The 13407-nt window shown below is 35.2% G+C and overlaps 1 protein-coding gene and 1 pseudogene across 1 annotated transcript; both read right to left on the bottom strand.

The window, feature by feature from the left end:
• Positions 1–12: 12 nt before the first annotated feature.
• LOC129900179 (putative B3 domain-containing protein Os03g0621600) lies at positions 13–3583 on the bottom strand (annotated as a pseudogene).
• On the bottom strand, positions 3406–13167 carry LOC129899783 (NAC domain-containing protein 40-like). Its single transcript, XM_055974800.1, has 4 exons — positions 12802–13167; positions 5320–5579; positions 4251–4529; positions 3406–4119 (listed from the first exon to the last, which is right to left on the bottom strand). Exons 1-4 carry the CDS (start codon positions 13031–13033, stop codon positions 3664–3666), a joined length of 1227 nt encoding a protein of 408 aa, XP_055830775.1. The 5' UTR covers positions 13034–13167; the 3' UTR covers positions 3406–3663.
• Between the last annotated feature and the right edge of the window lie 240 nt (positions 13168–13407).

Consider the following 13407-nt stretch of genomic DNA (forward strand, 5'->3'; position numbering starts at 1 on the left):
GCATTTACTATATGAAAAATGATGTAAATCCATTGATTTAAACTTCTGATTACATTAGCCTTCAATTTCAATATGAATATACAATGCTTAGTTCACATTCTATCCTCTCTCAAGTCCTCAAGTAGAAACATTTGAACCAGATAGTAAGCTGAACAATCAAAAAGAATTGCCTCAATTTCTATGATTATACTTCAATGTGACTCAGGTTTGCGCCTAATGAGAACTTTCAGTATGAAATTCTTCGCATCAATTAGCTCAAAATGCAAACATCTCCCACACGCAAATCATTGTCGTGTAGAAAGTGGTGCCACCCTTTCCGAAATTCAAGTCTATCAGAACTACGAACAACAACTCGCCAACTTTTACCATTAGTTTGAAGAGTAGCAATCTTCTCAAATACTTGCCCCCTCTTCATGTGTTTTTTGCCAAATGTAAAGGGTAAATTCTGCATAAAGTATGTACAGTTCAAAAACGTGCTCAAGCAGAATACACATTCAACAACCAAGTGATCAAAGTATTAAATGCTATGAATTAAAAAGACGACAGACAAGTAGTAGACGACTTTACATCATGATTCAGACACTTTCACCAATACGATTCATTTAGCTGATGTTAGATGATGAGTTATTATCTTTTGCAACTCACATATAAATCAGAAGTCTTGAGTGAAACTTTTTCAGTTTTTGAAGGAAAAATATATTTCTCCTTGTCAAATGGTATTAAGGAAAGAATCACATTAATATCTTTCACAAATTCTCAGCTATTACACTCCCCTAAATTTTGAAGTGCAAGGAAAGAAACACATGAATAACTTTAAAATGTTTGTTTATTGAGAAATTACTGAACATAAATATTTATCTCTAGAAACTAAACCTTGTGAGACCACACACCAGACAGTAATTTTTCATACTGTTTTGCCTCTTTGACACTAAATCAGTTGTATATAATGACACTTTTGAGAATATATATATATATATAGAGAGAGAATGCATTCCCGCATTTATGCATATAAATAAAACATTTGCAATAATAAACTTACCAACAAGATTTTGGAAAAATTGGATTTCTTCATAACGATTTCAAATAAAGTGACTGAGGCTACAGAATTTACTGATCCATCAAGTTGTTGATCAGGTAGCGGAGATGCCACTTGTATCTCTGTACCAATTGCTTTTTGTGAGTTACTTTAAATATTATGCATAAAGAGTGATGTATGTATTGCACCAAACTTGAAGAACTTACCATGAGTATTTTCTTCAAGCTCCTCGATGGTAGTTGAGTGTTGCTTCAGGTAGCCATTTTTTCCATATATTTTCACATAAAAAATAGAGTTTCCAGCATAAGAAAAATTAAGAAAATCTTCAATCTCCAAGTTATTAAGTCTGGCCAACCACTGTTGAAAAAGAAGTCGTCTAGGATGTTTTCTACAACAACACTCCAAGATTGCTGGACCTTCAACTTCAAGTTGAGAGATCACTGGAATATCTCCATCGAAATACTTGAGAAAGCCCGACGGAATTTTCTAGGAAAAAACAGAGGAAAAGGAACATAATTTGACTTAATTCCCAGTGAAAGAATATGCTACACGAACAGAAATTTAGGAAGAAGAAAAGATTGCCAGCTTCGGATTGCACATTTCGTGGCGATAAACCTTAATGAAGGCAGGGAAGCCATCCTTTTGAGATTGACTCAACTATAAGACAATGAAAGAGTAAATGGGGAAGCCCTACCTATCACTGTCTGTTTTTTCTGCTGAGATTAATTTATAGAGGGGACCCGAATATCTAAGATTTTGGCGTGTGAAGATGATAAATAGCTGTACAAACTAGACTAACTCGGGAATTTAAAATTCTGATTTCTTTGCTGACTGCTGCTTTTACAATTTTGGAAACAAACTAATCTTCAGAATGAACAGCAGGCAAATGCTCAATGGGTATTATGGTTTTCTGTCCACGAATCTACAAAGGATTTCATACTACATTAATGCCTTCTCTATAATTTAAAAGACCTTCACTTTTTATCAAGTTCGAAATTAACCCATTCATACGAATAACTTTTTCATGGTTGGTTCATGTCTTTGGCTCTTTGCCACATATAGTCAGATAATCAATCTCCTTCTTGATTGATTATCAACTACAGGTATCCTTTTTGACCAAAAAAAAAAGATTAACTACAGGTAAAAGGAGGTCCATTTATTGACTATAGGTAGAGCTATTCAAATCAACCAATTTTAAATGGGTCGGGTAAAAGATGAATCAAACTCATATTATCCATTTAAAACTGGGCAGTTTAATGGGTAAAAGAGGCTCATTCATGAAAGAAGAAAAATGACATTAATATTTTTTTGCGTAGGTGGTTGGGGTAGGTCCATTTATGAACTATAGGTTGATCATAATAAAGTTTTTTTAAGAAAAATAACAAATTAATTTTTTTTAAACATATTTTTGGGGTAGGGGTGGGGCTGTGTGGTGGTGGGGGGGTGTCGGGGTAGGTGGTAGTAATAACTAAATTACTTTTTTTCAAAAGAAACAAATGAAAAAAATAACTTTTTTTGAGGAGTGGGGGTGGGCTGGTAAGGGGGAGGAAGTGAAGAGTGGGGTAAAAGATTTTGCTTTTCAAGCACTTATTTTTTTACCCATTTAAAATATGAGTTAAGTCGAGTATTTTAGCCATTTTTATTAAACTCATTTTCGATCGCCTCATCTTCCACTCGATATGCTCGTTTGCCACTCTTAATCATAATCCATCACGAAAGTGCTTTAAAATCCACTAAGAACAAGTGTCGAGTCAGTAGATAATAAACTAAGATGGTGGTTAATTATCGATCATTGTTCAAGAATAGTTACCAAGGCATTTGACATGTGATAATGACACGAGATAAATGAATTTACTACATAATTTCGTTAGGTTAAATGATTATTTGAAAAACTAACTCGCCTTTTAAGTCTCCACTAACCACAAAAAAGGTCGATAATTGACGAAAAAGATAATTGACTTTTCTAGATAATTTCGTCAAGTTAAGTGACCATTTGAGAAATTAAAAATGGCATAATTAGAATGAGACGAGTTCCCGTGACCCAACTGGGAACGGAATTATGTCTCTCGAAAGTTTGAAAATCTATGAAAGGACGTCTTAGCTAATGTAACGAAGAAAAGAAAGTAAATTGCACAGAAAAGTTGGTGATTTCCTTTAGCTGGCTCGAGCAGGGCTTTCTAGAGTCATATAAGAAGAAACATGAAATGTATGTAGGACTGGAGCAAGAAAAAAATCATGTACCTGATCAGTAACTACAACCATATTTGTTACAGTGCAAGTGCCATTATCCTCATTCTGAACTAACATCTGAAATTGGGATTTTCCAATGCATAAAAAAACAAAACAATTCATCAACAGAAAATAGGCAATTATGCATCCACATAGATCATAGTATAAATAAATACATAAATGGTTGCATATTGTTACAAGCACCACAACACCATTGCACGATCTATTCACTATTTATCACCCGGTACATCTTGGTATTACGCAATTTGGTACTACTTAATAAGCTCAAACACAAACATAGAGCAGCCACTCATTCATTTTTTCGCATAACCAGTCATTCTTCAATTTCCACTCTAAATACTTTATTACTAAGACAACATACCAGTATGCTATTAACTTCAGCTGCTCGCCAAAACGAGAAGATGCCTACGCTGTTTTACTTGCTGCGAGACTCCCAATAAACTAAGAAGCATGACCAGAAATATCAAGGTAGCCAAAAATATAGGTATCACATATTGCCTCGTCCATTTAACTGAAAACATGTTTCTCAACCATCTTGTTGAACTTGTTGTGCCAACTCCGACTTTATTTTTCTTGATAGCTTTGTACGGTTTGGACCCCTTTACTCGACACTTCGCTACAATTTCTCTTACTAGTCTGAGTCTTCGATTTGCGGTGCCCTGGAAAGGAACTGCAGAGGACATCGCAGCTTGAGCTTCATGATTTGATATTTCGGAGGATTCAGGCCTAGTGGGGATCATGGAAATAGGCCTGGGATTAAGTGGAGAGTCATCTAGCTTAATGATATCATCCTTCATTATATCAGCAAACCAGTCCTCTTCAACATCACAATCCTGGAACCCATACAGCAGACCAAAAGACGGACGAAGTTATGTTAGGCTTAATATGGAAAGGCTCAAGACCACAGAGAAGTATGCTGACACATTTACATATGAGCAACAGTAAATTGCGGTAAAACCAAAACCTTGAAGTGGCCAGAGGAATCGTGCTGAGAGAACTCTTTTGTTGGTTTATCAGATTCTGATCCAGAGTCAATCTGCTCAACTGAATGGGAACGAAAACTGCTACTACCTTCCTTTGAACAGCAATCTGCGGCATTGACCAATTCCAAGCTGCCCAATTGTCCTGCTCCAGACATAGCAGTTGCACTATCAGTAGCAACCAGTTGATTTCTCTGATTTCTTGGGGTGTCATTCAAATGAAACTCGCTATTCTTCCGGAGGCGGCAGACAACCATAGAATCCTGTATAACACAGCAGACCAAAAAATCAAAGCACTTTATTGATTTAGATGATTGACATTGTTTCAGCAACTGGCGTATTGCAGCAAAGGAACTATCTCATTGAGAACTATTTGTAGAAAGTGGTTAATAATTGAATCTCAGATCAGGACAAGCCCTGGTGAAAGCTTCTGCAAGGGGATGGATTTGATTGATCAAGAAAGAAAATTTTTGGTATAGACACCCCCACCAAATTTTACAGTTAACGATTCAAAAGAAGTAGCTCCAAGTGAATTTTCTATCTTGAATAATATCACAACTCAAACAACATTGAGCATTTCAGGAGAGATATTTATTTTTTGTTGATTTTTGTTCTAAACAGTAAGCAAATGCATTTGACAACACGTTAACTCCATGTTTCTTCCCTCATATCAGGCATTAAAGTATATATGGCTATGCTATGGCCTACCACAAATAAAACTATTTGTTTATCGAGTTATTTTTCACTTGGCATAGTTGGTAAGACCGTTAAAGCAGGTTGCAGAGCCTTGATGAGTAGCTGTTACATTGACCAAACCTTTCCTTCTTTTTTCTAACTTTCAACCAAAATTGAGCAAACCATTCAGTATCACATAACAAAAGAAACTATCAATGCAAAAGATGTGTATATAAGAATTCACAAGAACAGCATAGTTACTCGAGGAACAAACAGCTAACAGTACATAGTTGAATTTGATGCTGCAGCTGAAAAGGTAGGAAGTTGATCACATGAGGAGGATCGGTCCCTCGGGGTTGGGTCAGAGCTCATAATTACCTGATAATTAGTGTTCCCAATCATGCAATATTCATGCATTATCCATTGTGTCCTCTGTCCTTTAGGTGCCCGGCCAGTGTGGAACACCAGCGTTCTCTTTGTGCCAATGATATTCGAACTAGACTTCACATTACGTTCTTTTCCTGTGGCCTTCCAGTAACCAGATTCGGTAGCCCTTTTACTTTGCGATCCATTTGGGTACTTCCTTCCACGGGGAGAAAAGAAGAACCACTCATCATCTGATTGAATGACGGATTTAGCTGGTACATGTGAATAAGGATTGATCAATTAATGGAAAAAGTATGTAGGTATGAGTAACTACTCAGAGTAACTAATAAAGACAGTCAAATGAATAGGGCTAAAGGTGGGGTAACATAGTGTGATGCTTCTCATAATTTCCAAGCACCTAATGAAAAAAAGAATACAATATTTAACAACTATAAAAATCTTATATTTTACAGCGTTTGGTGATGCCCATACTAAGATGCTTAGCTGCGCATATCCTAACCATACATCACGGCATATATCCAGCTTAAAATTTTCCTTCAACTATATTCAGTAGAAAGATGATGTTTCAATAATGAAACCATGGCAGCTGAAAGGTTCACAATGTATACTATATAAGAGATACAATGGGGAAGACTAGTAATATGTTCAAGCAAGAACTCTACTTGGTTTAGATTTCTAACCCTTATGATACGACTTCATTTAGAAGCACTCTTTGCTTCTTTTTTTTGGGTGAAAACAAAAGATTCTTCACTTTGAAATTAATATCAATCAACCTAAGATTCGAAGAAGTTGACACATGGAAGAATCTTATTAATCGATTATCAAAGAGGAGGTTATTCCTTTCTTTTCTTCTTTGTGCCTATTTGTTTCATCAACGTAGGAATTCATTACCTTTTAGAAAGATAAAGAAGGGAATATTTGACATCACTGTTCTTTGTTTTGAGGTACAAAAAAAGGGGGGAAAAAGAGCAGTCTAGTTAAGGGAAAGAGAATCCAGTATGAACATATATATACTGTAAAAACAATGACATTTCATCAAGAAGAAAAAAAATAAGTGATCCGGCGGAAGAAAAACAAACGTAACATCAAAATTAAGAGCTAATCCAAGAGCAAGACTACTTATACATATATATATATATATATATACATATATATATATATACAACCATTTGGTGGCATGGTTGCCAATATCAATTGGGTAAATAACTACATATTCAACTAAGCGCCCCATTTAACCTTTTGGTAGTATGTGTGCCAACCGTTAATATTAGATCACGTAAACCACCTAATTTTACGGACGTATCATGGGTTCACGCGGACAACAATTTTCAAATTACAATCGCCCTTGTTAACACTATGGTGGTGTTCAACCAACTTCCCTCTATCTCAACTCGACCTAACTCCAGTGCAAGTATCGGATAACTCCGTCCACCAACACATTATGGTGGTGTTGTAAAGAACTTTCCCGTATATATATATACTCAACCCAACCCAACCCAGCAAAAATATGTTTGGTGGAGGAAATACTACAACTAAAGTTTGATATGATAATAAGAAAATAAATTGGACACGAGAATTTTACGTGGAAACCCCTCAAACAAATAGAGAGAAAAAAACTACGGGTAGAAGGATCTTACTATGATAATATGGGAGTACACTGCTCTCAAATACAAAGATTAAACAACAATTAACACTTCTCTCTTGTAAAAGGAACAACTCACTAAAGAGGACACTCAAGACTACAATATTTATCTTGGTGTATAACTCTCTTTGTGTTCTTACTCTTTTGGATTGTATTTTGTGGGATGATCTAAATGAGGGCAAGAGTCCCTATATTTATAGGAAACCAAAAACATGTAAAATTTGCGTAAAATCTGCGTATTGCACCTCCCTTTTTGATTATGCGTTGTTTTTACTTTTTGACTACTCGTTCAAAACACGTTTTGTTCCCTTTTTAACTACTCGTTCAAAATGCATTTTGTAGTATTTGACTATCTTGCATTCTCCCACTTGAAAAATTAACTGAGAATCAATTAAGTCTTCACACTATCTTTTCTACCCAATTACTACAATGTTACATTTCTGCTAGGCCAACAGAAGATCGACACCATATAAACTTGTTACTGTTGATCGGCTTCGTAAACATATCTGCTAGGTTGTCATTAGTGTGAATTTTCTGAATATCCACACTGCCTTCTTCCACCTTCTCACGAACAAAGTGATACTAAACTCGAATGTGCTTTGTCCTTGAAAGAAATGTCGGATTCTTTGCAAGATACAAAGTGCTCTAACTGTCACAAAACAGAGCAACCTTCTCTTGTTAGTGCCCGAGCTCCTCCAGTAACATCTGCATCCATATTGCCTCTTTACTAGCTTGTGTAGCTACTACATATTCTGCTTCCGTCGTAGATGTAGCCATGATAGATTGCAGTTTTGAAACCCACCTTACAGTTCCTCCAGCAAAAGTAAACACATAACTGTGGTTGACTTGCTTTTATCAAGATCATCTGCATAATCTGAATCAACATAACCTTTAATAGTAAAGTCTGATCCTCCATAACACAATGCAACATCTGAGGTACCCTTGATATATCTCAGACCTCTTAACAGTATTCCAATGAACTCTACCAAGATTAGCCATGTATCGACTAACCACACCCACTGCTTATGTAATGTCAAGTATTGTACATACCATGACGAACATTAAACTTCCTACTGTTGATACATACGGTACTCGAGACATCTCCATCTTCTCTGCTTCATTGCCAAGACTCATTTTTTAGGATAATTTGAAATTAATAGGAAATGGGGTAGAAATTGACTTATAGTCTTGCATCTTGAAGCGTCGCAAGATTTTCTTTGTTGGGGCCTGCTACCAACATGTCATCAACATACAAAAACAAAATAAAAAAATCATCATCACCAAATCTCTTATAATAAACACAAGGATCCGACCTATGTCTGTTGTATCCAAGGCTTATAATAAAGGAATCAAATCTCTTATACCAACATCTCGACGCCTGTTTGAGACCGTATAGAGATTTGTTCAACCTGCAAACCAAGTTCTCTTTTTCCTGTTCTTCAAAACCTTCTGGTTGGAGCATGCAAATTTCTTCTTCAAGCTCTCCATGAAGAAATGCAGTTTTGACATCTAACTACTCCAACTACAAGTCAAATGTAGCACACATCGCCAGGACCACTCGAATTATTGTGAGTAGAACCACTGGAGAAAATATCTCATTGAAGTCTATACCTTCTTTCTGAGCGAATCCTTTCACCACCAATCTTGCACGATACTTCTCCACTTGATCATTACCATTGCGTTTGATCTTGTAAACCCATTTGTTTCCAATGGCCTTCCTTCCTTGTGGAAATTGAACAAGATCCCATGTTTTATTTTTATGAAGAGCTTCAATTTCTTCTCACATTGCTTCCATCCACAGAGATGATTCTTGGCCTTTCATAGCCTCGTGAAAAGTTAAAGGCTCTGCATCCTCTGTTAATAGATAGTATGCAACATTGCCCTTCATAGATTAGTGCTAAGCTAGTTCTCTTCTCTCCCTAGTTGACTGTCAAACTTGTGGAGTTTTGATCTCAGCTTGCTCTTTGTTCTTCGTGCTCTGGTGCTGCCTCAGAAGAAACTGGAGCTTCTTCTATTTCTTCAACTTCAATTGTAGTAGTCTCTGATTTTTCTTTCAAAGTGCTACCTTCTTTTACTTGTATCTTATTTTCAACAAACATAACATCCTTGCTGATTACTATGTTGTGGGCAGTGGGATCCCACAAGCGATACCTCTTCACTCCATCAATATACCCTAAGAAAATTCATTTCTTAGATTTTGGATCCAACTTCGATTTTTATTGGGTGTTGTACATAACATAAGTAGGACTTCCGAATATATGTAAGCGAGAATAATCAACTGGTTTTCCTATCCACATCTCCATTGGCGTTTTTAGATCAATTGCGGTGAATGGTGATCGATTGATCACATAACAAACGGTTTTGACTGCTTCTGCCCAAAATGATTTTTCCAACCCTGCAGTTTCCAATAAGGTTTTGTTCATCTGCTTTGCTACTCCATTTTTTTGTGGAGTATATGCCACCGTGAACTGTCTTTTAATACCTTCTTATTTACAGAAGTTATCAAATCATCACCAGTGTATTCTCCTCCATTATTTGTCCTCAAACACTTGATCTTTTTCTCAGATTCAAGTTCCACCCGCGCTTTGAACTCTTTGAAAACCGAAAAAACATTTGCCTTTCTTTTGATTGGATACACCCAACTTCTCTTGAAGTAATTGTCGATAAATGACACAAAATATTTCGTTCCTCCTAGAGACTCCACCGATGCTTGCCAGACATCAGAGTAGACTAGATCTAATATTTCCTTAGTTTTAACAAAGAAACTGCTAAACTTCAATATATATTTCTTACTGATAACACAATGCTCACAAAAGGGTAGTGAAACCTTTTTGAGCCTTGAAAGAAGCTTTTGCTCAGTAAAAATCTTCAAATCTCATTCCGACGTATGACCAAGTTTACGATGCCACATCATCATTGATTCTTCAAATGAACTTGCTGACGTGGTTGATGCTTCTTCTTCTTGGTGTGTTTCACCTTTAAGCACATATAAATTTGCAGCAAGGTTTTCCGTTTTCATCACTACAAGCGTTCCTTTTGATATTTTTATGATTCCACCATGAGTCTTATATGAACATCCATTATTATCTAATTATCCTAAAGACAATATATTCTTCCTCAAATCTTTTACATGTTGTACCTCCTAGATGGTGCGTACCGTGCCATCATACATCTTTATTTTGATGGACCTAATACCAATAACATCCAAAGCATGATCGTCTCCCATGAACACAGATCCTCCTGAGATAGGTTTATATTGATGGAACCATTCTTTCCGGGAAGTTATATGCCATGTTGCTCATGCGTCTAAGATCTAGACATCAATGAAACGTTATCCAAGGTACTTGTAATATTCCTTTGAGCATTTGATGACTCAGGGTGTTCACTCTTCTTCTTGAACCAATAATCTTTCTTGATGTGCCATTTCTTGCCACAATTGTGACACTTGATATTTTTTTTTACTTCTTGATATAGATCCACCATGATTGTGACGCGCACTGGGCCATGTTTCATTGGTCTTCCTCTCACCATCGTCAAAGCTTTAGTTTGCTGCGAACTTGATTGTTTGTTTTCCTTATTTTTGCATCAATTTTCCTCTTCTAAGATAGCGGCTGCAACTTTATCAAAAACTAGACTGTTTGTATTGTTCGTCAGGTTAATGATGAGTTGATCATACCAGTCAGGAAGACTTTGAAGCAGAAGCTCCGTACGTTCAGTTCCCTCTATTTTGCAGTCCATTATTGTAAGTTGCGAAAATAGAGTATTCAAAGTATTGATGTGTTCAGTAATCGACATGGACTCTGCCATTCGAAGAGTATACAATCTTCTTTATAAGAAGATTTTATTATGCAAAGACTTGGCCTTATACAATCTCGTAAGAGTATCTCATATTTTCTTCGTCGTCCATTTTTCAGCCACACTAGACAACACTTGATCAGCTAGCGCCAAGTGTAGATCAGCAACTGCGTTGCTGTCTATGTCGTTCCATTTGCTGTCATCAGTAAAGTCTGTGGGCTTGCCTTCAATTGCAGCTAAACAATTGTCTTTTCTTAATATCGCGCTTATTTTTATTTTCCATAATGAGAAATTAATTCTATTGAATTTTTCAATGTCAAACTTTGTTGTACTCGACATTGTTATTTGCTTCACACCCCTCTAGATTATTTCTGAATATTTTTGCGAACAATCGTGACAAACTGTACCGTCACCAAAATTTACTATTTAAGTGAATTGTACTTTTCACTTAATTTTACTATTCACAAAAATTTACTATTCACAGATAATACTTTCACATAAAACAGACAGAATAACCGAGGGCTCTAATGCCACTGTTGGAGGAAAAAGCACTACAACTAAAGTTTGATATGATAATAAATAATGAAAATAAATTGGACACGAGAATTTTATGTGGAAACCCCTCAAACAGATATAGGAGAAAAAAACACGGGATAAAAGGATCTTACTATGATAATATGGGAGTGCACTACTCTCAAATACAAGGAGAAAACAACAATTATCATTTTATCTCTAGTAAAAGAAACAACTCACTAAAGAGGATACTCAAGACTACAATATTTATCTTGGTGTATAACTCTCTTTGTGTTCTTACTCTTTTGGTTTGTGGGATGATCTAAATGAGGGCAAGAGGCCCTATATTTATAGGAAGCTAGAAAAACGTAAAATTCGCGTATTGCACCTGCCTTTTTGACTACGCGTTTTGTTCTCTTTTTGACTACGCGTTCAAAATGCGTTTTGTTCTCTTTTTAACTATGCATTCAAAACGCGTTTTGTAGTATTTGACTATCTTGCAAAATATTGGAAAAATCAACGCTCCTTCACCGTCATAATATTATATATACATAGGGGTGTCAAAATGAGCTCAAATATAGGTGACCCGCCCAACCCGCCCAAATTTTTATGGGTTGAGCTCAATATAATTTGTATTAGATTCAATATCAATCCATTCAAACCTTAACCCATTTTTAAAAAAATTTCAATTGAGCCCAACTTAATCTCCAATTTCAATCTATTTTAAGGCTCTTTATTTGCATTGGTATAATGTATGTTGTCATATTAAAGATATGAATTACTATCTATTTTATATCTTTTAAGATTAATCAATCCATTTATAAATTTTTATTTTTATTTTTTTGAGTTGAAATTTAAATTGTGGTCATAAAAGATAAAAGGTAAATAATAATATGATAAAATTATTGAGATTAAGCGGATCAAATTGGGGGCCTGATCCAACCCGAATTTTAGCTCAATTGAGCCCAAAGTAAATTTGAACGGTCATGACCCACCAATTTTTATTTCAACCCATTTTAATATGGAAAACTTACATAAATATACAATATTAAGAAAATATTTACCATTTATAGCAATAAAAAAATAATTTCACTGAACACTTATAATACATTTATAATACAGTTTTAATACATATTGCAGAGAACTATTTATAAAACATATATAATACAAGTTTTATAGATGGATAATACATTTATCACATATTTTAATAGACTTATAATACATTATGTTAGTTTCTTACTACACAAACATAATATATATTTTAAAACACTTATAATACATTTATATTGTATGCATAATTCACTTTTAATACAAGTGTAGATTTATCATAATATTGCTATATATTGCTATAAATGGTAATAAATAAAAAATATCTCTAAAATCAGTAATTAATTTTTAAAAAACACTCAAGTAATTTTTCCTTTTAATATTCTTAATTTCAATTTAACAAGCCCATTTGACACCCAATACATACATAACACCCACACATCATGTTAAAATGGAAAAAGAAAAAGGGTACGTACTTGGTAAATCCCAAGGTTCATGTTTCCAAATCTCAACTTCAGAAATAACTTCCACACACTTATCAGACCCCTCAAGTTTCTTCTTCAAGTAATACGATATCAATTCTTCGTCCGTTGGTGAAAACCTGAAACCAGGAAACATTGAAGACGCACTCGCTATTGAAATTTCCATATTATTATTTCTGCCTGTTCTATTATTTCTTGAAGAAGCTGATACATGCCCATTTTCCATTATAAACTCAATACAATTTTAAAAATACAAACTGAATTTCAAAACACCGCCTTTCCTCTCCCTCTTTGTACTAAAAGGCTATTGGAATCTCTGCAGAAAAAGAAGAGAATCAATGAAAAAGGAAGCAAACGGTGGCTTCCTTCAAGGTTAATCTGTACATGCTCTGTTTTGAGTCAGCTGTTTTTTTTTTCTCTTTGGATGAACACGGGAGATTCACGTGTTTACGAACACGTGTCGCTGCTAGAATATAGGAAGTTGCATGTATGGGACTATGGGTCCCATGTTATACATAGACGATGTTGAAACTACGTGGCACTTTTTTTTTTTTGTTTTGTTTTATTATATATATATACATGAGTAATTTCGATTTAAAA

The sequence above is a fragment of the Solanum dulcamara genome, chromosome 8 (assembly GCF_947179165.1).
Source record: "Solanum dulcamara chromosome 8, daSolDulc1.2, whole genome shotgun sequence".
Taxonomy (NCBI): Eukaryota; Viridiplantae; Streptophyta; class Magnoliopsida; order Solanales; family Solanaceae; genus Solanum; species Solanum dulcamara.